The 26,040-nt window shown below is 37.4% G+C and overlaps 1 protein-coding gene across 17 annotated transcripts in view; it reads right to left on the minus strand.

Annotated features, from left to right (window-relative positions):
• Positions 1–26,040, minus strand: part of DOCK3 (dedicator of cytokinesis 3) — a 186,378-nt gene that overhangs the window by 150,990 nt on the left and 9,348 nt on the right. For all 17 annotated transcript variants that reach the window (XM_071755610.1, XM_071755607.1, XM_071755606.1 and 14 more), the window contains exons 2-5: positions 15,217–15,300; positions 5,092–5,132; positions 2,729–2,784; positions 1,996–2,092 (exon numbers count right to left, since the gene is read on the minus strand). In XM_071755610.1, the coding sequence (XP_071611711.1) occupies positions 1,996–2,092; positions 2,729–2,784; positions 5,092–5,132; positions 15,217–15,300 (278 nt within the window). The remainder of the gene's footprint in view (positions 1–1,995; positions 2,093–2,728; positions 2,785–5,091; positions 5,133–15,216; positions 15,301–26,040) is intronic.

Genomic DNA, 26,040 nt, shown 5'->3' on the forward strand with positions numbered 1-26,040 from the left:
GAACAATATAGCAACCCTCTCCAGGCAGTGTTTTAATCACTCCAGACTTTCTGGGTATTGCATTCCAGTTCCTATTGTTTAACTGGAAGGCAAATACAAACCTTACAATGTATTTCAACAATATTACTACAGAAATATATTGGAATTTTTAATTGAAACAAACCCTGTGTCTCAAATGATAGTCCAAGTATCCTCGTCCCAGCTCTGCCACATCTATTTGCTCACCTCCATATACTTCCTCAGGCTTCAGATTTAGACTTTGTAAATGGGACAAATTTCTTTTAATCACCAAAAAATGGCACAGATTGCTCTCTCACGTCAGAACAACTATGGTACATCTTCAACATAAAGAAAAACTGAAAATAGTCAAATACTGACAGCTTTGTTGAGGGAAGCTGTCAAGTTTCCCATCACTGGAAACTCAAAACCTGACCAGATGCAGTTAACAATGTCTCGTGGCTGACCCTACTTCAGAAGGCAACTGAGCCAGATGATCTCAAGAGGTCTTTTCCAAATGAAACAATTGTTCTTAAAAAAACTTGGTTTTGTTTGTTTGTGGTGGGTTTGGGTGTTTGTTTTTGGAGGGGGGGGAGAGAAGGGGTGAGTGTGGAGGTGATTTTGTGTGTGCATGTTTTTTAATAATTACTGAAGAAATCCTCAACATAGTATTATAATAAGTATAATGAGCTAGAGTAGAAAGCAGTCCCAGAAAGAAAATCACTAAGTGAAAGTTTATAGCTAGAGCTTTCTCTCTCCCTCTCCTCAAGGAACTAGCTTTAACAATAAAAAAAGAAATAGCTTAGTAGAAAGGAAACGTAACTCATTTGTAGGTAAAATGCTTCCCCTTTCTCCAATTCAATACCATTGTCAGTATTGCTGTTGCCTTTTTCATCTGACACTGGGGAGAGAGAAAATCTTTCAGGAAGAAAAAAAAGATCACTTTATTCACATAAACCAGAGAGATTAGTATTTGAAATAGAAAAAAGAGGTGTAAGACTGGTGTAAAAAAGTGTCACGCTCTCTCCCCCAGTCAGACTGGATGCTGCTTTCCAAGAAAAAAATCTCATAGAGGAAGCAGAAACAACAGAAGTAAAACAAATTTCTTAATAGACTTGATTGTTTTTGAAGAGAGTGTGGAAAATGGCTGGCTATACTAAAGATACACTCATTTAATTGGATCTTTTTCAGTCTACTTTCCTGGATACCTGACTACTGTCACTTCAGGTTTAAATAAGGAAAGAAAGCTGCTGCAGCTCTGTGTAAAGGTTTTTCTCTTAAGTAAGGGAAAAAAGGAAATTTGTGCTTGTACCACCTGCAGTTCTTGATCCTGCACCTACATGTATGACCTGTAATTACTAAGCTAAAAAGGTAAAAGGAGAAAAATACAAACAGGAAAAGAACACTTTCAAATCTGCATGCTTTCTATTTGCTGTTCCATGAGATCTGGCCACTAAACAAGTAAGAGAAGAGGAAAGATGAAATCAGAGGTAGGTGACATTATGTGGCAGCAACTGAAAACTGTATGAAATAGGCAAGTACAGAACTTAACACACTTATCCTGAACCTTTATTTTTAATAGAGGAAGGCAAAAACATTCAAGACGACCTTATAGGTCCTTCAAACTCCAGATGCTAAAAGAAATACTCACAGACTGTGCTGAAAAATTCTTTGAGGTCTTTGATAGGACTTCAAATAGTCTTCCATTTTGTGCTACTAAAGATAAATACTACTTCTTACATATTTAAGAACACTTTAAAATTGGAGTTTTTAAAACAATGCAGCTTTCAGATATAAGGCAGAATTTCAAAACTGCTGAGATTTCCAACATAGCTCATGTGCATCTCACAGGAACAGTGATTCTGCAGTCAGCAAGCCTTCCACTAAATGTAATTAATCTAACAACTCTCACATAGATTGATTTTTTTCCTAAGGGACTCAAATGCAGGCAACATATCTTCCAAGATATTTGAGAAATGAGAAGAGCATTATTCTTACCACATACAGCTGTTTCCAGAGCACAGACCATTCCTGCAGTGTTGCTGTGACTTCAGTCACCACAGAATCTTCAAGGGGAACAACTGTTTCATATTGCCTATACAAGAAGAGGGGAAAAAATTATGAAAGGTACCCTGGAAAAGGTAGAAAAAGAAATAAATGTCAGCATCAATTTGTAAAATGCTAGAACTTGAATTTGTCTGAATGTGTTCAGTATAAAGGAAAATCTCCTTAGAGCAACATTTTGTCTGTTTTAACACTGAAAGAATTCCTGAGTGCCATCAGCTGTCATTCTTTGGCTCGAGGTGTGGAAGGCTGAAAAGTTCACAGTAACACAGCAACCTTGTCAGGTATGTTTCTGTTATCTGTTGACAAACAAGAAGGGCTGTGTCTACATGCCAGTGCCTCCATTACAAAGAGGAACATTTAGAATTTTGCCAGTGAGGAATAAGCTGAAATGAAACAAGTAGTTCTTCAAAATGTGTGTGTTTCAGATGATGCCTCTGGAATTACAATATGAGCAAAGTGAACAGGAGTAACCAAGAGAATTAATTCTTGCTATATTAAAACCAAAAAGAACCCTAATGCCCTGCAGGATTACATTTAATTTTCAAACTCTAATGCACAAGAGATACAATGAACAAAAAATACTTTTAATTTTTAGAATCATTTCTTAGATTCCCATCTAGATGAGAAACACTCCATCATCTTAAAGAGAAGGGAAATTACTCACCCTCTATTACTGACAATTGCCTTTTTCAAGTGTATATAGTTTGCAGGAAAAATCCCCTGTAAGAGAAAAAAGTATGTAAGAACACATTTGCAGGTTTTAGCATTTATATCCTAAGTCACAATAAGAAAACCTCTGACATACTTATCAGAATACCTCCTAACATTGTGCCAAAGAAGGCACCACAGTCAAAAGTCAACATTCAAATTAGTCACAGTTGGTCATTTGGGGTTGGACTTGATGATCTCAGGAGGTCCCTTCCAACCCCTAACACTCTGTGACACTGTGATTTTAATTGATCTTGGAAAAGGGCAGGACACAACCAAACCACCACCCCGAAAAAGATCAGTTTCTTAATGAGGAAGTTTTGCAAGTCTACTGTATAAAATTTCCATACAAAAATTCATTCCCAAAATCTCCTGAAGTGTTCAGAAACATCGTTGCATGGGAAATATGCTCTGGTATTAAAATCATGGGTAAATCAAGTAGGATGAAATGAAAATGTGTCACCCTAACAATAAACAGCTGCTTTGGAAGGCACAAAATTGATTGAAAAGAAAATACTTAAGTTTAGCCAATCGTTTTCCCACTGCAAAGGCTTTGAGAGCTCAATAAATCTACTGACAGGTGACTACAAGCAGGAAAAAAAAAAAAAAAAAAAAGTAGGAAGAGTTCAGAAAACAGCTTGCAGTTACCAGAAAGGAATGAGTAAGAAAAGTAACTACCAGGAACCTTCACTGGACAGATACAAACCGGGACAGCCAGAGCAGCTCTGAGGCAGTTTGCAGCAGAGCACCAGGATGCTTCCAGACCAGGCATAGGCATAGGTATTTTAAACAATACATTTCATTAGACAATGAGATTATAGGTTTCAAAAAAATAAAACAAAAAAGATGACCAAATTTGTCTCTCACTCCCATACCAGTCTTTCACTAAGGAAAAAAGTATTCTATTATTTGCATACCCTGGAGCTATCCTTGCTGTTTAAACCCACACTTGGGATAGCTCCAGTTATTTGCTTTTTGCTGTTCCCATGACAGCTGGGTTCTAACTTTGCCTGTGCCTTTGTGTTCTGGTGTGATGAGACAAGGAAAAAAGAGGCCATTTAAACCAAACTTTTCATAACATTCAATTACTTCTGTAAAACACATTGTCCTGAATCCTCTGAGCAAATCCAGTCAGTCTGTAAGAATGGTAAGCCTGCATGCCAGTGGGGAATACAGGATCTGGTTATCTTGAGGTTAAAAACCAGCTCACAGTCTCTTATAGAAAGGTGATTCCATTTTAGAGTATTCAAACAGCACCATTTAGGAAGAAAAACTTTCAGGGGGTGTCTTGTTGTTGGAATGAATCTTAAGTAATTCATGCTAAGAAAAATTCCTTCCTGAGGTAAGACTGAAACTGCAGAAGTAAAAAATATTAAAAGGAATGGATTCTTCAAGAAAAAAAAAGGTAAAGGTGGATGCTTTCAGCCACATGAAAATGTGGAAAAGGAAGAAATGCAATTTCACTTTCAGTTTGGTTCATTTCCAATTAATGTTTATTTCTGTGACCCTGTGCTGGTTACCTAAGAAACCAAGGAAGGTTTGATGGGCTGTCTGAGAAAAAGTGAACACAAACACAAGCAGAAGATGTAGGAGCACACACAGTGAATGTAGGCTTCTCCACTAAGAGCACATTATAACCATGAAAACCTAATACAGGAAATATTATATTCCATAATACAGATAAACATGATGAATCTGCTATTCTTCTCTTTTTAAATAGAAGCTATATTTAAGCCAAAATACAATGAAGTGATGCTTACATAGAAGCAACTATTTACATGTTTGGGTGTGTACATTTAAAAAAATATACATGCACTTGCAAAAAGTTTACATCAGAACAGTCAAAAAAGTTCTCCAGGAACAAAAAAGGGTTATGACTGGAAAATGATCAAATGCAGTAGTTAAACCATAAAAATCTAAAAACAAAACCAAACTTAAAATATCCCTTGTCACCAGACTTTTTTTCAAAGTTGTCTTAGCTTAATAATGCAAAGTATTAAGTGTATCCTTTAAAAAACCTGAATTAAGCAGTGCAAGATCACACATCTTTGCTTTTCTCAGGGGAGCAGCGTAGAGACAATCAAATTGCATGAGATATTTATAAATGTCAGAAAGGTTACATGTTATACATCAGAAAGGTTTCCAGTCCTCTGGGTGACTCAGTATTGTTCTCTCCATTTAGAAAGTAAATACAACCCTCTCACAGGAAAAGAGTTAAAGTAAAACCCTTAAGGATAAAGAAAACTAAAGGTTTATACATTTACAACAGCAAAGTAGATACAATGTCCCACTAGATTAAAAAAATGTATTCACACTTACCTTTACATTTGGTTTCTTAATGGAAACACCTCTGTACCAGCCTAAAACCAGATAAAACAGCTTGTATTAATTTGTGTCACAGGTTGCTTGTTTACATGGAAACAAACTGACTGGAAACTATGTAGTCACTGAGATTACAAAAAAAAAAAAAAAACAAAAAAAAAAACCAGCTTCACACAGGCCAAGTTTTTCAAGATTTTTTTTTTTTTTTCATTTTATTGCTCTGGTATGATGAAAATCAATTAAGAACCTGGAATCCTCCTGTTTACTCCTACCAGGGATGAAAGCAGCTCAGTTTACTTCATCACTGTACTCACAATCACCAGCCACTGTGGCAAAGATGAATTCAGACTCAGGCAAGAGTCTGTACTGAGCACTTTTCTTACAAGCTGATGCACAAGTGTGTGTTTATTAGTGTTTACCTTAAAAAATTCTCCTGACTACAAAATTTTGTCCCTTTACAGACAGGAACAGCCATTATCACACATTTCTGGTATTGCTTAAACTAATAAAAGTCCTTTGCACACACCTAGTCTTATGTACACCTGTGAGATTAGAGAACAGACTTTAGGATCTAATTTCACAAACCCAATTATTACTCTTGGATTCCCTCATCAGATAACAGTCCTAGAAAGGACCATAAATCAAGATTAAAAGTCAAAGCTGCAAGTTAAACAGAAGAACCCAATTACTTCTATTTTACACAGGTGAGAGTAGTGTCACTCCAGGCAAGATTCATCAGGATAAAAATTGCTAAAACCACCATCCAGTTCAACACTGGAAAAGGAGCACACAGCAGTCACCACAACAGCTGAGCTGCTCCACAGGACTCACCAAACTACCTTGAATGCTTGTTAAAATAAAAACCTGCTCTTTTCATGTCTAGGACTAATGCTTTGGGCCCAGATCATAACCTAAATCTGAAGATGTGAGCCTGGCAGACTCCCCAGGAGCATGGGCCATGAAGGCTGCCCGGGTGGAAGCCCTGTGGAGGAGGCCTGACCATCCTGGACATCAGGAGGTTGTGGAACAGTGGCCCAGGCACAGCCACTTCCCAAGCAGGAAGTTCAGCTCTGCACTTGTCCCTCTCCTACCTTGTGCAGCATTCAGACAACAACCCAAACTTGCCAAAAAGCCCAACAGTTTTATGTAACCTAAATCAACTTTCAAAAAAAATTCCTCTGATTTTTCCAGCAAAGTCCTCCTTCTATTTGTATTTTTCATACAAAGGACATAATTTAGTATCTACAGCATTTTAAAAGAGCATCAGGAAAACTTCTCAGTAATTTGTTGTGCTGAATAGGGAAAAACACAACAAATAAATGTATATTCTTGTCTCTCCCATAAAAAAGGACTTTTTATTTGAATTATGACAGGATTCTCATTTAGAGCCTCAGAAGTGGGGAAGAAGGCCTTAATTTTATTTCAAAGACAGCCTGAATATCTCAATGGGTTTTTTTGTTCTTGTTGGTTTGGTTTTTTTTTTTGCAGAAATCAGAATAGAAAATAATATAATTGATGAATTCAAGATATTTGCAAATGGAATTTGTATGGAAAAAATTAAAATCCATCTTCTTTATTATACACATTTGTCATAACAATAGGACATAACATAGATTTCTTTCCTCACAAAACTATTGCTTATATTGAAAACTAAGATTTTGTTCTCTATTTATTTCTTAGTTGATCAGACTTTATGGTAATCATATTAATATACACATATGCACCAACAGCAGAGATCATTAAAATGAGTAATTTCTAAAACTCCAAACAACTGTGCCTGCAACACCTGCTTTTAAGTAACAGATGATACATATTTTCAAGGTCACAGAAAAAAAGAAATACATTTATCCTGTGATTCACTGCTACCAATATTAAAAGCAGCATGATGCTGAATTTTATATTCATGGACTGTGTACATCAGAAATTAACATGTATTTTAAGCTTTAAATCAAACAGATCAGGGAACTCAGTAAACATGAAAAAAAGTTGTTTATAAGCACAATTGTAAGAGTTATAACAAAACCCAATTAAGCAGGTGCCTATTGATGACTTAGATGCGCAAGGTAGGGGTTGAAATACATTTCCAAAAAAACACCTTATTTCTGAGTTCCCTGTTCTTAATCCCAAACCAAATCTTCAAAAGCTGAAGTGGGATGTGTTCACACAGAGTAAAGCACAGGGGTGGAAGAACCCATGAGAAATGATCTTGCTCATCCAAGCAACATCTCTAAACTTCTACTTGCAGATGTTTATACAGATTTTAACAGTGTCCAACAATTTATCATCAGGAGTGAATAACACAGCTCTCCTTGCCTGTGGAAAATAAGCCATACAACTTCTGTGAAACCTAAATTCCAATGCATTTATGCACAGTATTTCAAGGAAACATTCTATTTCTGCTACTCCACACAGACCAGTTTGAAAGTGATGGTGTTTCACAGGCATCTTTTTATAAGAAATCTCTTCCACTGATCATCACAGGGCAGTATCACTGAATGTAACAGTATCATTTTTATGTAGTACTTGAAAATCCTGATTATTTGTGTCAAACAGAGATGGCAAATCCTCACTGGACAAGATAATTTAGTGGCTCAAACAACATACATGCACTTCATCTCCTCAACATTCTTTGTTGTTATTTGAATCTATGAATCTTTTTTTCTTTTGGAGAACACAAAACATTTTGTTGAATTTTCTTTTGTAGGTAATTTTATAGATTTGAAAAGCAGTACATTTCCCTTCAATCTTAGAAACTATGCTCTCCAGATCTTAGCTTTTCTTTCTTTTCTCTTTTCTTTTTCAGTGTGCTGTAATATTTTTAAAATTGCCCTTCCCTGTTTTAACCTTCCTCTGACCCTATGTCAGCAAGGTACAGTGGAAGGAAGAGCTCACTAGAATCTGCCTTATTTGCTTACAGTGAACACCACATCAAAACCTCATTTTTCATTTCGAAGTAAAACCCATAAGAAAAGGTTCAATGCCTTTTTAAAAAAACATTTTAAAAAGAGCATCTGCATTATATTACATATTCACTAAAATGAACTAAACCATTACTCTGGAATAAGTCTTAAACGGATTAATATTTATCTAACACATTTTAAACATAATTTAATTTGGAAAATTCAATCATGGTAGTCATCAAAACCAGGCAGGTGCTCCAGCTGTTATCACAACCTTCACTAGATGGTTAGACCTCAATATTGAATGTTTTTAGATGTTACTGTACTGATGGCATTCATTCTCTAGTGATATGTGGCCTTTAAAGGCACTGAAGTTAAGGCATAATAACAGAGCCAGAACACCTACAAATCTCTACAGAAAAAGCTTGTGTTCATGTACACAATGCTTTCCCCCATTTCTTTTTCTGACAGCTCAGAATATTCTCAAACTGTTTGACCTAGTGGGTGTCCAAGGGAAAGGAAGCCAGATAATTCTGTTTTTTCAAAAAAATAAATCACTGTTCTGGATCTGGCTGGGATGGAGTTTTCTTTCTCCACAGCAGCCTGTCTGGTGCTGTGCTTTGGGTTTGTGGCTAAAACAGTGCTAAACCCAACATTTTGGCTATTGCTGAACCATGCTTATGCAACACCAAAGCCTTTTCTCTTTCCCAATGTGCTGTCTCCAGGCAAGGGGTAGGCAAGAAGCTGAGACTGTCACAGCTGAGAGAGATGACCTCAATCAGCCAAAGGAATAATCTTTATCATATAATATCATTTCCTACATGAACACTAAATATTAGTTTATTAGAAGCACCTTCTACGCAACCTCCTATTCAGAGCAAGACAGTGACAGAAGGTGAACATTAAGTGTATCCCAAACACGCCTGATGAAATTCAAGTATTATATCATAGTCAGAATAAAATAAAATGACAGACACCCTAGAATGGGAAAAATACCCTCCATGATACAGATGACATGGCAAGCAAAGCTTTCTGTTGCTCACACAGGAAGCTGAGCACAGGATGAGCCTACTGCTTACACCACAGCACAATCACTGAAGAAAGCACATTTGTGAGAAGCTGGTGATGCATGCAGCCATTTGGACTGTATCTTGATGCTGTCTCAATGTGTATTTCTGGATGTCATGACAAAGCACATACTTGATAAATTTTGATGCATGGAGCTCCAAGGCTTTCTGTTTGTTTGTTTCAATGAAACTGATCGTATGACAGACACAATGCCTCAGTCAAACAGAAACTGTCACTGTGGGAATTACATACACTTTCCTAACCTAACTGATTTTGAATACCTCATGCATTACATCCTCTGTATGCCCAAGACAAATGTTTAATCCAAGTACTGTAGATGAAAATTGAATGAATCATATCCATTCCAGCATGTTCTCAACAAATCACTGTATATTAGAGCCCTATTCCAACTTTGCTTTTACATGGACTCTACTGCACAGTGCAGCAGATAAACCAAGCAGACTACCTGAAGCAACAAAGCCACACTGCAGAGATCCACACCAGCTTAGCCTACCATAGTGCTCAGACTCTACTGACCACTATGTGAAACATAAACCCCAGGAAAAACCACAATCCTTCGCATTTGCTTTCTTCATTACCATTTGAGAATATTTGATACAAGCTAAGAAAAGTGAAGAGTAGGCTTATCTCCACTCAGCTCTCTGTATACCCTACATAGGAAATAATCCCTCAGAGAATAATGACTTCCATGATAATAAAACTGGAGAAAAACAAAAGGAAAAGTACTCCATTACATCTGTTCCCTGTGCACACCGAGACCACCACTTCTTTGAAGCTTTCCCTTCAAAATGCACTGTCAATACACATATCCATACTGTAGGTTATTTACAGGCCAGCAATAAAAGCTAAATTCCTGAGCAGTATAAGTGTGTCCCCATCCATCCCTTTCTTTCTAAAGCTTTTCCAGCTTTAAGTATGAGGATTCTTGCTTAGCTCATCTGAACCCAAGATTTCAACAAGACCTCTGCAGATGCAGGACAGAAAAACAGATTGGGAATGTGTATACCAACATCATATATAAAAAATGTTCAGGTAAGTAATGCATCTTTCACCTACAACTGCTTGTACCTATGGAAAATCACAGTATGGGAAACTTTAAGCTGTGTTACAGATACCTGCATATTCTTAGATAAAGACAAAAATAGTCTTTCCAAAGACACATCACACTCAGAAGTCTCACCAACAGTGCAAACCTAGTGAAACTGCAGAAGGAGCTCTGTGGCAGACCTGCACATCTCAATCTCAACCTGAGTGATTAGAATAGCTCCCAAGGTTTTTTGATCTTTACTTAAACAAAACAAAAGGATATTGAACAAAACAAGATATTCTTTCCTCTAAAAGTCACCTTGTATCCCTTTTGAGGTTTCCATTTAATCAACACCAGGTCTCTCACATGGAAAAAGCTCATCCCTTTTGAGCACTCAAAAGCAGAAAAACAAAAGGGTCCTAATTGAAAGGTATTGATCTATTTTACAGAAAAATACAGTTCAAGTATCCAGGCTGATTAAAGCAGCATCAGCTACAGACTACAGGAAAAAAAATAATAAAAAAACCTCCCACAAATAAACAAAGCAAAAAAACACCCAACAAATTCCACACATTATTTCTTGAAAGAGAGAATTCTAAAAATAAGTTACATAACTATTTATGGTGAAACCTAAAGCTAAACTTGATTCTCAAAAAAAGCGTGGCTAGTAGAATCTGCTTTAATAACTCAACCTTTGTCCTGCAAAAATAAGTATACCTTGGAGAATTGTGAGTAACCCTTAAACCTGGAGGAAAGCTACCTCTCACATATATAGTAGCCAATGGACAATCCCTTTTACCTTTTAATCTGCATATAAACTGCTGTGCTCAAAGTGACCCAGAAGAGGGGTGGTAACAGTGCTTAGCAGAAGCTTCTTGATGCTGAAACTTCACAATCCCAAGACCATTCTGTTCTGAGGTTGATTATCTGAGCAGTGCCAGGAGAGGACGAGCAGCAGATGAATACCCAACCCAGCCTGCCAACACCATGTCAGGGAGCAGCCTCATGCCAGCAGAACCACAGGAATATGCTAATAATGCAGTCAGAGATGCCACAACAAAAGCAGAAGAGAGACAGTATTTTATCCTGGTGTTAGCCAACGAGGGCCAAGATGAAGCCATTCCTGTGCTCCAAAAGAATGGTCTGAATTAGCCAGGCAAGACCTTCCACAGCAGCTGTGTGGATCTGAGGGCTGTCAGTTCCACTGGCACAAACCACAAAAGGCAAAGAGGAAAAAGGATGAAAAGCAAAATAAAAGACAAAGAGGAAAAGGGGTATATCTCACTGGACTCACCTTCGTCAGGGTAAACCCATACTACTGGGATTGAATCAGTTTGGCCCAGCCAGCCCTAGGACTCCAGGTAGAAGGAAACCTGGATTTGCTGCCACAGCAAGGAGTCTGAGGTGTGATTTCCTCACTCATCTGGTACAATTTGGACGTATGACAAAGATAACACTTCTCAAGCACACTGAATTCTTCAATAATTCAAGAAAAAAACGTAATTGCCAACTGTATTTGCTGCTTAAGTGTCCCCACATACCAGGAAACCTTCACTGAATCATACTGTCACTGCTGGATTAACAGAGGGAAATTTCCTATATATTACATACATGGCTTAAGAACACTATTAATAACATACACACAAAACCATGTAAATTCCTGTGGGGATACTAAAATTTGCATGAGTAAGATAATATTCTTTTAACTGGTGCTGCAGGCATCAGCTAGTGTTTCCTTTCAGTAAAACAATAAATTATTATTAAATAATAATTTGATTATTACTCAGCTAATAATTAAATTAACTGAAGCTGTAGCAGTATTAAACTAAAGAAAATTGCTCCCCTAGCAATAAAAATAAATGGACAAAACAGCCATTTTAAATTTACTCTGAATACCAGTGGCAGGGGGATAGCCACTGAAAAAATAGAGTGATCTTTAGGACACAGAGTTCTGTGGGTATTCCAAATGATGAGTGTGCTCATGCTTTGTCACTTGACCAAAGAAATTTCTGCATTTCAGCATTTATAGGTGGAATACTACTGCCATAGCCTTTCACCTCCTCCAATGCATGGCATGTAAAGCAGTGAACACCACCCACAGACTCAGTTCTCAATCACAAGATCCTAAGTGGAAGGACTCCAAAAAGGGGAGAGAAGGGAAAGCTGTGGAAAACAAGCATATGCACAACTTGCATCCTGAAGAATCTTTGGTGAGACTCCTGGAGGACTTCAGAGTCCTTTGTGCAAACAGTAACTATAAAATCACCCTCATAACAACATCACATGGTTTAGAGCTAGCACAGTGTTTGGTGAAAACACGGATGGAGCTTTTGGTAGCTTCAGAGCAAAAGCAGACACCAAGCCCATGGATCTGAACCCTGTCACATTACATTAGAGGGAAGGAATGGGGGCAGTGGGAGGCATTAGTCAGATTTTGACAGGGTTAGAAAACATCAGTTTGGACATTTGTGGCCTGGTACAAAAGCACACAGTATGGCAGGCACAACAAATTCACAAGATCCAATTTCAAGCACATGAACAAGATCCATAATAACGAAGACAATTCTATTAGACTGCATTTTATTTATATATTCATAGACAACCACAATACACAGATTAAATGTGTTACCAATTTGCATTGGTATTTATTAGCCTTAGAGACAAATCTGTATATATACGTGTGTGTATGTTCCTTTACTCTGCAAACACAGACAAAACTGAGCTGCAGAGGTACCTGAGAACTTGATACAGAAATTCCCTACTCTTCCATTCAATTGCTCTAAATAAAGCATCTGCTTTTTACACCAGTCACTACATAAGATCACTTGCTTTTTTGTAGAGCAAGTTATTAAGTAAGTCATTACCATTAAAAATAAGTACATTCAGAAGTATAGCTAGTGTTTGAATCTTTGTCAGCCTTGAATTCTCCAGCAAGTCTCTGAAATCACTCTTCACATCATTAGAAGGTTCACATGTATGTAAATCCTTTCAGCCCAAAGTCCCTACTATAGAGAATTATACACTAACTATTCTAAGTGAGGCTGAAACATCAGTGGATCCTCTGCTGACCCCAACAGTAGTGATCCTTTTTGCATTAATTTATCCAGTTTCTCTGCACACAAGAATCCCCAGCAAATAATGCAGAAGTAGCAGATGAGGTTCATCCTGCATTCTAAATTTGCAAGGCAAAACAAGGACACTGTTAAACAACCACTTACACAAAAATACTTGAGCAACTTTTTGTTTCTAGGAATCTACTTTGCATGTTTCCTGTGCTTTTTTGCATAATTCACACATGCAAGAGCTGTAGCACAGACCATCTGAATATTTAGATAAGCTTCATTACTGTGGAGTTCCAGACACTATTATCAAAATTAATCTCTCTTTTCATGTATGTGACATCAATGGTAAAGGCAACTCAAATAAATGACAGGCTAGAGGGCTTAAAGCCAAAACCAAAAAACTCCCTACAAACACCTCCCTCCACCAAGAAAAACACTTTGTCTGAGGGCCTCCTTTCTCAGCAATATGAGGACTGGCATGACTTGCCTTTGAGGAATCATCCTCTAAATTACTGGTGATGGAAATACAGTCTAATCACTATAAAACTATAAAGAGACATTGGACTATCCTATTGCTATTCTGTAAGCAACCTGCTCCTTTGAGGTTGTGCTTATATTTACCAGAGTTTTGTAAGTTTCCTTGACTACGAGAAAGGGTTTGAAAATGACTGATTTCAGCAGTTTATACAGTTTCACCTTAGTGTTACACTATCCTGGGCAAACTAATACATTTTTCCTTAGACTGCACCATGTCCTATTTCCCAAGACCTGGTAGAATGACTTCAGTCAACACTCAGTGCCTCAGTAAACTTTGGCCCATTACACCACGTTTTTTTTTTTTTTTTTTAATACAATTTGCAGGTATCATACTAAAGGTTTTATTTACAGCATGCTTCTTCCCACATTAAACATCACTATTCCACTGCAAAACTCTCCAAAGAAATTTTTTACAAGTGTAGCTCAAGAAGCTACTACTTTCCCAGAAAAAGTAGCATTTAAGAGCTCACTTTTTCATGAAGAGTTCAGTCAGCAAGTAAACAAACAAAACACCTAAGCACATGAAAAAGCAGCAGAAGACAGTTCTACAGTTCTAGTAATCAAAGAAAAAAGCAGTCTTTTGACATGCATGTAGAAGGCTTGTATAGCAACATTAAGGCTGGAGATGAAAAATGACTGTAAACTGAACAAACAAAGCTACAATTTTGTGGAATGTTAACTTGGAATTCAAATTTATGGACTTGGTTTTGAATTTATTTTAACAATTCAGAGTTAAGTTTACATTATACCACCTCAGACGATAGTGAAACGTTCTGTAACTCTGTCTTGTCAACCTCCATCAATAGCTATGTTTCACACCACTTCCTCACTCTGTACATTAGGATAAAAATCATTCTCCTCTTAAATACAACTTTAATCACACTGTTCATGTGAATAAAAGCAGATTATTAGAACACTCATTTATTCTTACACAGCTATCTCCAGCCCCCTAAGAAAGAACTATAGTTATAACAATTACAATGGTATTTTCTTGTAGGTACAAAAAACCACATGAAGATAAATGCAAATAAATTCCCCCCTAAACACATACTCTTTGCATTTACTCCACTGTTGCTCACAAAAACTTGCTAATCTATTTCATAACTAATACTTTTCATGTGCTCAGAGGTTTTTAAATAACAAACATTGAAATACTTAATTGAAATGCATAACAGTAACACTGAGAAAACATAGTAAAAAACCACTGATTATATACTTTGTATGATGAAAATTCACTGTAAGATGCAATTACAATACAACAATCAGGTCAGGGTTCAAGATTTTCTGGACAGATGGTTAACTTAAAACACACTGACCCCCTATCAGACTGGATTAGTGCCAACAGCACTCAGCCTTCCCTACAGAAAGTGGGTCAGATTAAGGTTTTATTCAAGTGCTTTGATTTGATGCATCATGATTTCCAAACAACTTATTCAAATCCAGTAGACTGAGACATTTTTACATTCTTCTATGGAAAATGGGGTTCCTGCTCAGACATCACACTTACCTTCACATTTCTCCAGGATCTGGACAGTTTCACCTAGTTCCAGGACCAAGCTTTGTGGTACAGCTCCTCGGAAGCTGCAGATCACTGGAGGGTGGGGAAAAAGAGAGAGAGAGAGATGTATGAGGGTTGAATCTTTGTGCGAATTTTTCTTCTAAGCATAGCACTTCAGCTCACTCCTTACATAAAAACAGCTATTAAATAGCTGCCCAGAAAACTTGTCAGACAACTTTTCCTCATTAGATATCTTTATTTATGCCCTTATCAGAGATTGAAGCTGTATAGCAACATCAAAGTTGTGCTTTTGAAAAGATTTTTTTAATTAAGCAAGGCTTGTAATCACTTTAATCACCAGCCTCTGACTCATATTGCATACAAAGATTTCCTTGTCTCACTATTTGTCTACTACACAACTCATCAATGGAACAGGCAGTCCTAACTGCAAAGGCTCTAATAGGAAGTCAACTGCAGGAATTACTTTCCTCCACGTTGAAACTGTTTTGAGTACCATATGTTCAACTGCATAAACCCTGTATTGCCATACATTATGTTTAAATGGTTATATAAAAGAATACAGAAGAATCTGTACTTTCCATAAGCACTAACATGGCATACTAATATTTATCTAGGTATCTTTAGTTTTTACTAACCAGAACCCATCTCAATGTTTCAGAAAATATTAATACAATCAAATAAATTACTAAATTGAACTCAATTTTAAAAATAAACTTAAAAAAATTATCAGAGCGTATAATGCTGTGTTCTTTAACCACATAACAGGGACATGGACAGTTGCTGAAGCATGGGATGTCATAACAAAGAATAAATTGCTGGTAGGGTCCCTCATCCTCTCCTGTTCATCAGTATTTAAAAGCTCATGCAGGCACAGATTTAATTTAATCATTCAAATACCTTGTTCTTAGTAAATACAAGCTCAGACAGGGTATGCCCTTTATGTCACCTACAGGAACACTGGAGCACAAGTGGAATTCCGTGAGCTGAAATAGTGACCTCCAGTGGGCACCATCCTCTTTTCCAATTTCAGAGAACACTTCCCTTTAAAAATGCAAACACTCAAGCTACGGTCGAGATGTTCCCATGTGAGGGAGCTGCATTTCATCCCTTCCCTGAATATAATTTTATTTCAAAGCCATTGAATTTCTTATGATCCCTCCCTGTGCAGAACTTAAAGCAGTTAACCAGCAAGTCTGAAGTCCCAGGGAAGAACACCATGGAAACCATCACCTGCACCATCTACCACATGATCTGTTTCTTCAGCATTCAACTTCCAACAAACAATGAGAAAAGCACAGAAAAACCTTCCACCAAAGTAAAACACAGTTTCAATCATATACACAGATTTCATAAAGGGAAAGGGCAAGGAAGAACAAACATACAGCAGGCAAACACCCACACAGATGAGGTCAGTATGAGAAACAATTAAAATCAAAATCTCAAGAAAGCCAAACAGCACAGAACATTTGCTCTTCCACAGTGAGACTCAATGTCATGTTTAATTAATGAGGGAAAAAACGGAGATTCTCTCAACAAACCTAAACTGCTCTCTCAGGTCTTAGGGCCCAGCAGCAGGCATGGCTGGTTAAACGTGGTTTTAAATTCTTATTGACATCAGAGACAGGAGAAAGGTAACAACTGGCTCCAGAGTGGAGTAATGCAGATAACATAACCCAAGAGAAACACTAAACTTTTCAGCATTCTGGATTCATTCTTCATCTATGAAGGAATGGCAAATACGGATTTCAACCAAGGGAAAACTACTTGATGCTTCTCCCAAAGTGCAGGAACACTGACAGCTGCCAAATGCTTAACTGGGAGGCCACAATCAGACCTCTAATGTCTGATGTCCTCTAATGTCCTTCTCCTTGCCACTCCAGTATTTGAGACAGCAGTATCCTTTAAATAAAGAAAATGTTGGTGGGTTTTTTTTCCTAATAAGAAAGGTACCAGAAGGTACAAACATCTTATTTTAAAGTTGCTTTGCAAAATACATCCCTATATTAAAACAACTTGACTTTCCCAGAACAATGACAAAAAAATACTAGTAAGTCTCAAAAACTGTGAAAACCTACTATTCAAAATACCTGAAAAAGGGATAAATGGTAATACAGGACAAGACGTGCCCACTTGAGAGAAAAATTCTGGATGCAAAAGGGTATTTTATAAATGGTACATACATGATAATATGAAATCCTATTTCCAGGCCATTTTAAACTTCTCTGAACACGCCAAGATTATCATGACACAGAAACACCAGTCACAGGACACACCAGTACTAATGGTCACAAACAAAAGAGTAGTTTGAATTGCAGAGATCAACTACTGAATGGTCTCCTGCAGCTGAGTCCAACAAGTAACAGTCTGACAAACACTGCATGCTGACACTGCATTAGAACCTTTCAGTTAGCAAGCAACAGCTGGCTCCCCAGGACACTTATTTGCTATATGAAAACAACAGAGTAAAGGATGTAACCAGGAAAGAAACTTGGTTTGATGCAGCTACTAGTACTTTGCTCAGCAAATACCTGTCTACTGTGCAACAATAAAAAATGAACTTGGAATGAAAGCTAAAGGAGAGGTACCAGGAAAAAGAGGTACTGGGTTTTTTTCCAACATCTGAAATAATGAATTTTTAAAATACTGCCAAGAATAATGACTTTTTAGCCACAAGCTTAGTCATGTTTAGGCTTACAATAAACGATTATAATAGGTTTATTGATGCAAACTTTTCATTTATAAAAATATTCTAATAGTCACACAAAGAAAATCTGATAAAAGGACTCTACTCCATCAATATATAATGAGCTCTTTTACAGTTCAAATGACTCTATTATTAAGGTTGGCCAGAGCTCTTTTCTTAGGTCTACTTAGTCAAAAAGGAATAAATAATCAAAAATCACAGAACAAAAATGAACTGATCCCATCAGCTATTGATGTGATCTGGATGATCATTATCAGCTAGAAAATCAGTTCTCATACAAAAATAACATCCACCTCATGCTTCTCATTCTTAATACAGCAGTATGAAATTTAATTCCTTCATGGATAAATGTGTAGTAATCAATATACTATAAAAGTGTCTTCTGATTGTCAATTTTAATAATCAATAGGGCACATGAAGAACAATATGGATCTTTCCAAAATAATAGAAACAGAAACTAAAGAGTAGTTGCCTTTCAGGCACACTAAGCCAAGAAAAGTCAGGAAAAATAAAGAACCCAAATAAAATAACCAAATACACCAAACCACATCTTGTTAAAACTTTTTAACAAGAACACAATTTAATATCTCCAAAATAAATAAGAATGATAAAAATAGCTACTGTTCATTACAGAATCCAGAAATTTGAGGCTCTTTTATGGTCTGCTGTGCAATACCAAAAGTTACTGCCAAGTCATGGATGTTACTCATTTGTTAAGCTGAAACATGCATTACACAACCCAATATTATTTATGAAGTCACTGTTAGGCACACAATTCTTCATAGTAGCATTATTTGAAAATATGAGCACAAACGTATATGAGGAATGAAGAATAATTTAATCATTCTGGGGAAAATAATTTGCAGAGGACTCCAATAACCAAGTTCAGACCATCCCACAGAGAAATTCTTTATAGTTTATGATAATCTACAAACTGTTTATCAATCAATAAGTCTCCATCATTTCTTATAAGAGCCATCCCTGCAGTCACCTGAATACAGAAACAACACATCAACAAGACAGGCATGCAGCAAGGTTTTTACCCACCCACTCACAGATCTGAATGATCCCTCTTGAATTCTAGGACAGATTGCTGAGATATTTAACATCTATGTACAGATATTAAACCCCCTTTCCATCATTCAGGTTTCTAAGGAGATCATCGTTCCTCCACCCAAAATGTAATTTGAGACAGCAGAGTTAAACCCAACACTCTGCCAAAGAGAAAGGCTTTGAAAAGTGCCACTTGCCACTCTCAGGAATTCTCTCCAAGCCAGGGCTTCCTTAACTATGATACTTGAACTGTACCAAAATGGACTGTAACACAATTAACCCTTCCCTCTGCACCTGTTTAATTCATGAATGAGGAAGGCACAAATTAGCTCACACAGGCACCTACTTGCAAGCTGCTGCAGACAGGGTGAAGGAATTGGGGGGTGTAGCATGTAAGAACAGAAAGAACTGGAATACCAGTTTGGAAAGGTAGAGATCCAGCCAGGGGAGGGTGGATTCAGAAGTGTTCTCTTTGCCTATGGGCATGCCCTGGTACAGTCTGAGCAGCTGCATTGTAAGTCACTGGCAGTAAGAGCTCCAAAAGAGTAAGGGCACAGAGATAAAGATGACATTTTAAGAAAGAGCTGATACATCTTTGCATTGACTGATTCTTCATGTTCGGAATCTAAAGGAGCTGCTAAAGAAGATCAACTTGATACAATCCAAGATGTTTTACACCGCCTGTTCTGAAACAGCCCTTATCAAAAGCTCTTGCATAAAGTGAGTGTGGCTGTGATAAAATGGGAAGGCATTTGCATAGATAAATAACTAGCAGATATGAAACAGAAGTCAGTTTTCTTAGTGGAAACAGATAGACCATCAAGCTCTAAAGGGATCTCTGTTGGAACCTCTTCCATGTAAAATATTTCTAAATGATCCAGAAAAGCTGATCATTTAGAAAACATGACAATGTTTGTGAAGCCACCCAAGTTATTCAGAGTAATAAACAGTTGCAGATGGACCTAAGTAGCACAAGTAGACTGGCAGATATATACCTTTATTTTATCTACATGGTGTTTCATGAGGAATTAACAACCCTTGTCTCACATACAAAACTCTCCCCATACTTGTTACTTCACTGAGTGAAACCCTGGATGCTTCATAGTTCCAGTCATGAACTCAATGCTCAGTCACTGTCAGGCACCACTACACCTCAGCAGAATACTCAGCAGGAGACCATCTCTGGGGAAAAAGGGGAGACACCATCACCTACAACACTGTACACAATTCACACTGAACCCCCATGTGCCTGTTTTCCCTTTTTCCATTTGCCAGAAAGGATGGAACAGCATAAGGACAGGTAGAAAGATATGAGACAAGATACCTAGGACTGCATTAGGGCTTTTATATGAATAATTATGAACCAAGATAGGGCTCTTCTATCTCTAAAACCAACTGCTGATAGGGATGAAGAGAGTATAAGTGATAAGTTGGTGTGAAGATGAACAGGGAACAATTGCTAATCATTCCTTCCAGTACAAAAAGCAGAGCAGTGTCAAATGAAACAGCAGAGAACAGTTTAGGACTTCAACAAAGTATTTTTACACAGTACATAAACTGTGAAACTCCCCACAAGATGCTTTGGGTGATGAAAAAAAACCAAAACAAAACCCAAAATCATAAATCACTCAAGTTCAAAAGCAAACAGGGCAAACTGATGGATGTGTACTACCTTAAACTCAGCAAGTCCCTAACCTAGAAAGCACTGAAGTCTTGGGAAAGCATGACATATGCTTATCTTGCTGTGCTACTGCAGGTGAACACCTGCTACTGGGCACTGCAGGGGCAGGACACTGAATGAGGGGTATGTGGCTGGACTGCTATGATCTCTCACACCCATTCTGGAATCACAGCCTGAGCTTCTGTTGTCCCTTGCTGTCTGTCAGCTTGTGACCTCACCTGAACAATATTATGGCAAAAAGCAGTAATTCACAGTCAGAGAAACACTAAATTAGAATTCATGTGTGTCATCATTACTTTCTTCTGCCCACCTAAATAACAGAGCTGCTTTCATTACTGCTGAGTATACTTCAAAATATATCTTCCCTTTGTAAATCCTTCTAAATCAATTTCTTATGTCCCAGTCTCCCCACCTGGTCTCACCAGGGCTGCAACACTTCCAAAGATCATTTTTCTTCTCAAATGGATTTTGTCAATTACATTACAAACATAGCAATAGAAATGTGTCACATTTTTTACACTAATGGTAGGAAAAGCCAACAGAAGAACAGGAAAACACCAGAGTACTGTCCAACATAAAGATCATGCAGCATCTAGCTGCTAATTCCCTTGAAATTCTTTTACTCTCCACCTTCCAAGATGCACCAAAGAAAATTGAAAGTATTGATTTAAATCAGTTCAAGAAGTTTCCATGTTTACATTGTCCTTCTCCAATCTAAATTATGTTCCTCAAATCAAAAAGTTAGACTTTAAAAATGTTCATATTTTCTTTTCCATAATACTATTGCTGCTAGAACAGATACAATATACTAAAATATATTTTTGTTTCTTTTTATCCTAAGATGTTGGTGAGGTCAAGATTTAAAGAAATCTATGGGCTAATTTGGGGAAAAAAAATCCACACTTCATAATATCAGCTGTGAACATGCCTTTTTTTTTTTTTTTTTTTTTTAGTTTCACTAGGTCTTTTATAGTTGCATATGTAGTGAAATAAACAAATACTTATACTACTTCCATGGTGAAAAATCACAACTGAGAGCTTTCAACATACCTGTTTACTCAGTCACTTCAAAAGACAAATCTTGGCCTTTGTGACAGTCTTTTTTCCAGTTTTCAAGTAATTATTACTATTACCTGTCTTACTAAAATTCAAGTAACTTGCAAAATTTTTTGGTGACACCAGCAGTACACAGACAGGAGTTTCAAGTCATAGTATGCCATTTAATTTTTGTAAGTGCTTTGTACTACAATCAACTTGCAGTTCCTCAGGCTATGCATTAATCATACCCTAAGGATTTCTTTGACCAAATAAATTTCAGAAGGGATGGCAAGGAGAATGCACAGGAGAAGCAGAGCTACAGTGGTGTTGCCCTATACCCAAACTGCTCAGCTCCACACCTCAGCAATTTACAGTAACAGTGAGCAGACACTGCATTGCATTCTGTGCTACACATGGCAAAGTTCTCAAGTTTTCTCATCTTGTAATTTATGCTTTGTAACACATAACTGCATTTTAAAATCACATCTCTATCACACCAGCTAAAATTTTGGTGCTCATGTTTACTTTGAGTAAACACAACAAGTTCTTAAATGTCACAGTCCTTCAACAATTCCATATTCAGCTTCTACAAGTTATATTCCATGTTATCCTGTAATAGTGATAAGTCAATCTCTGAGCCTAAGGTTGACTGATACTTATTAATCTTTAAGAAAATAATGTAATTACTTCTGAGTGACAAATTAATGTTATTATGAGGGTGTATCATTCCCTAAAATGCTTTTTCATTTGAATCCCTCTATTAAGAGTGTCTAACACCAAACAGTATAAGGCAGTTTTAATAGCTGAATAAGATGAACTTTATTTTCTTCCCTGTAATACCTGGATGATACTAACAGCTCCCTTTAACATAACTTGAGTCACTGTAGTAGGCAAGACCAAAGATGGTTTTAAATCCAATACATTTCCCTGACAGGGGCTACAAGGAGGTAAAGGAAGGGTATTAGAAAATGGCCAGGCTGTAGCTTTTCCCAACTTGAATCATCTGTGGGCTGGGACTTCCTACAGCAAAGTCTTTATTCGTATTTTATGTATGCTTTTAACAAGGCTTTCTATACTTTTTCTTCTATAGAGTCCCCTCAGTGTTTATGAACCACATCAGCTTCTAATGAACCACATCACCCCAGACCTCCACATTTCACTTACCCACCCTACAGAAAGTGTTACTCAGTTGTTCAGATCCTGCATCAGATCAACACCCTCTGAGAACAGGATGAAAATAAAGAGTCAACAACAAATTTCTGTTGTTCCACTCCACAGTGTCTGTGGTTTTAGACTCTTCCAAAGTACATTTGCTGAATAATTTATTTTCTAAGCAGAGCGACAGATGCTAATTCTTTGTATTTACATGAGGCAGACAGGGAAGTCTCCAAGACACATCAAGTCGACTCCACAAGATAAAAACAACATTGCTACAAGTTATCACACAGAGGAGAAGAGGCCCAGCAGTCAACTGCTGGTTGCTTTTTGAGAGGCAACTGTGCTGCACAACCATGACTACAGGCAGCAATCAATACTTTCCAAACCACCACATTACCTTCTACTCTGAGCATCCCTCAGACCTGCAAACCATTTTCCAGCAAAAAGGTGCAGTTTTTGCAAAGAGAAAACGATGGGTTTAATTATTTGACAAAAAAAAAAAAAAAAAAAACTATATGAAATTAGAAAAATGCTTTTAGCAAAATTAAAGGCCAATATGATTAATTTTTTGTGAAGGTACTTGATTAAACCTGGCAGCTTCATAGACTGCACTGTTAAACTCTGATGGTAGTTGACAAGGGATCAGAACCATAAGGAAATAAAAAGGAAGACATTTTTATTTTATTTTACAAATACCTAAAAAAATGCTTTCACCTCACAGTATATCTACCAAGTACTTAAATTATTAATCCTGGGTGAGGTTTTCAATTATTTGCCTGAATTGAATTAATTTTGAAGTTCAGGCCACATTCAGCAAGTACATTTAAAGGAAAAAAAGGAACGAAACCCACATCTAGTACATCCAAAACATTGTGCCATTTGAGCAAGATGGACAATAAAAAAAATTTAGGTACTAAGGAGAGGACATATCCAATTACACCCTAAAAAAACACAAAACAACAACAAAAATAAACAAAAAACCCAAAAACAAACAGGCTTTTTGCAGCAAGGGGCATTTTTTTCTTGCTGAATATACTGATACACATGACACAGAACAGGGCTCTAATCCGATTGGAATTGCCAGGCACTAATGTAATACACACACACAAAAAAAGATTATCAAAAGCTGATTAAAAGCCATCCAAACATTACAATCGAAGAGTAGGGATTAAACAAAAGACATGATTTCGAAGAGGGCTAGAGAATTTTTTGACCTTATTAATGGTCTTTATGAACTTCATGCAAAACCTTGAGGCAGAACAATGTACTTCAGAATGGAGAGAATCTGTTACACTTAAGGTTTTGTATATTACCAAATTACACAACAATTAAGTGAAGGTATTTCAGGCTGGTCAGGGAGCACTGGCAGTTGCTAGGCAGCATCTGCTCCTGTCAGAGATGCTTCTTTCTTTGTGCAATACAGAACCTCAGCCAGGAATACTGCCACCAATGGATTATTACAAGGCAGCTTACTGCCATCACATGGCATCTGCAAAGTGCTCAAACTGCTGCCTAGCAACACCGCCTCTTTCTACTGAGTCATACCATCACTATGAAAATATTCATGTAAAAAAAGAAACAGATGCTTTAGGAGAAAGGTGATCATTCACTAGCAAAGAGAATTATTGGTAGCATCCTTCTCCTGCCCTCGGAGATAAAAATAGAGATTAGGTTCAAAAACCATGAGCTGTTTAAAAGTTTTCCACATCCTGGTACCATGAGGTAGGATGGAAGAAACTGACCAAAACCCCATAGCGTTGTCCACCACCTTACTGACTGACTTTGAGATTCAAGATATGCAGCTTACTCATCCCCTTCCTGTAAATCTCGTCCTTCAGCTATCGGTTCATTCAACTTCCACTCTGGCAGTACAGAAGTCCCTCACCCATACATCCCTCCCTCCATGTGGAAAGTAAATGCAGCAATTTATTTTTCTCCCTTTTAAGCTGAGACGAAGGTTGTTTCAGTTTCTGAAACCATTTTCCCTCTTTCCAACATGAAGAAGAGAAAAGCACTGACCGTATCACACTCAGCTCAGAGGAGCACAGAGCTGTTCTGCACTGCTGTGTTCCACAGACTGCAAACATGAGCCAGAAATGGCTGTGCTTTACTGTGCTGAACACCAGGAAATGAAATAAGAAACGAGTCAAGTTTTGAGAATCCTGGAGAATAGAGATGGCAATACCTCTTCAGGCAACCTGCTCCAGTGCTTTACCATTTGCACTGTGGAAATCAATGCTCCTTACTGAAACCTGCTGCTTCTCCTTTCACTGTGCCACTCTGGAAAATGTCTTGCTCTATCTTCTCCATAGCTCCCTGTGAAGTAGCTAAAGAGAAACTAGACCCCTTCTACATACATGTTGTACCACCCTAGACCCCACAAACCCTCCTCTCATCATATGCTCCAGCCACTTAGCCATCTCCTAACTTCACTTTTTATATTGATACAGTGCTCTGGATGCAACCCCAAAAGTGATTCCCCCAGATAAAGTACCATTGACTCATGTAAAAATGTGGCTATCATCCCATCACTTTTTACATCCTATCATATTTTACACTGAATGCATCACAAGACTTTTAGTCCTCCTGCCCAACTGCTAAATAAGTTCCTAACATGCTAAAGTTACCTTGGCATTTACGCTCAGTTTGCACACTTCCTATGAGGAGTAGGAAGGGAAGAATAGGGCAGATGTATAGAAGTGTATTCATCACTATACCAGCTTCAGCATCTTCGTTGAAAACTCTGTATTTCAGCCTATGCTGTCTGCTACATAAGAACTTTTTGTGGACAACTTAAAACAGCTTAAAAGACTGCTAGGAAACCTTTCATCCCCCACACAGGAACTCTGATGTTTTTAGCAAACTATTTGCTATTAAAATACCAAAAATAAAAATAAATATTTGCCTGGCATAGCCAAAGATGCTTTTTTCAGGAGACCTGAAGAATTTTTACTTCTTCTAATTTTGACTTATGCATGCATACATTATTTAATGCTATCAACAGGATATGAAACATTGGGAATATCCTCTTCTTCTACCATATCCTCCATGGAGGATGAAAGGCTTTCCACATTATTATATTTACACTACATTGTTCTGTGGCAGAAACCTAAAATGTGGTCACCTCAGAACTGAAAAAAAAAAAATAAAAAAAATCAAAGTTGCTATTCAGAGCCCT

This window comes from Heliangelus exortis, chromosome 12 (genome assembly GCF_036169615.1).
Source record: "Heliangelus exortis chromosome 12, bHelExo1.hap1, whole genome shotgun sequence".
NCBI lineage: Eukaryota > Metazoa > Chordata > Aves > Apodiformes > Trochilidae > Heliangelus > Heliangelus exortis.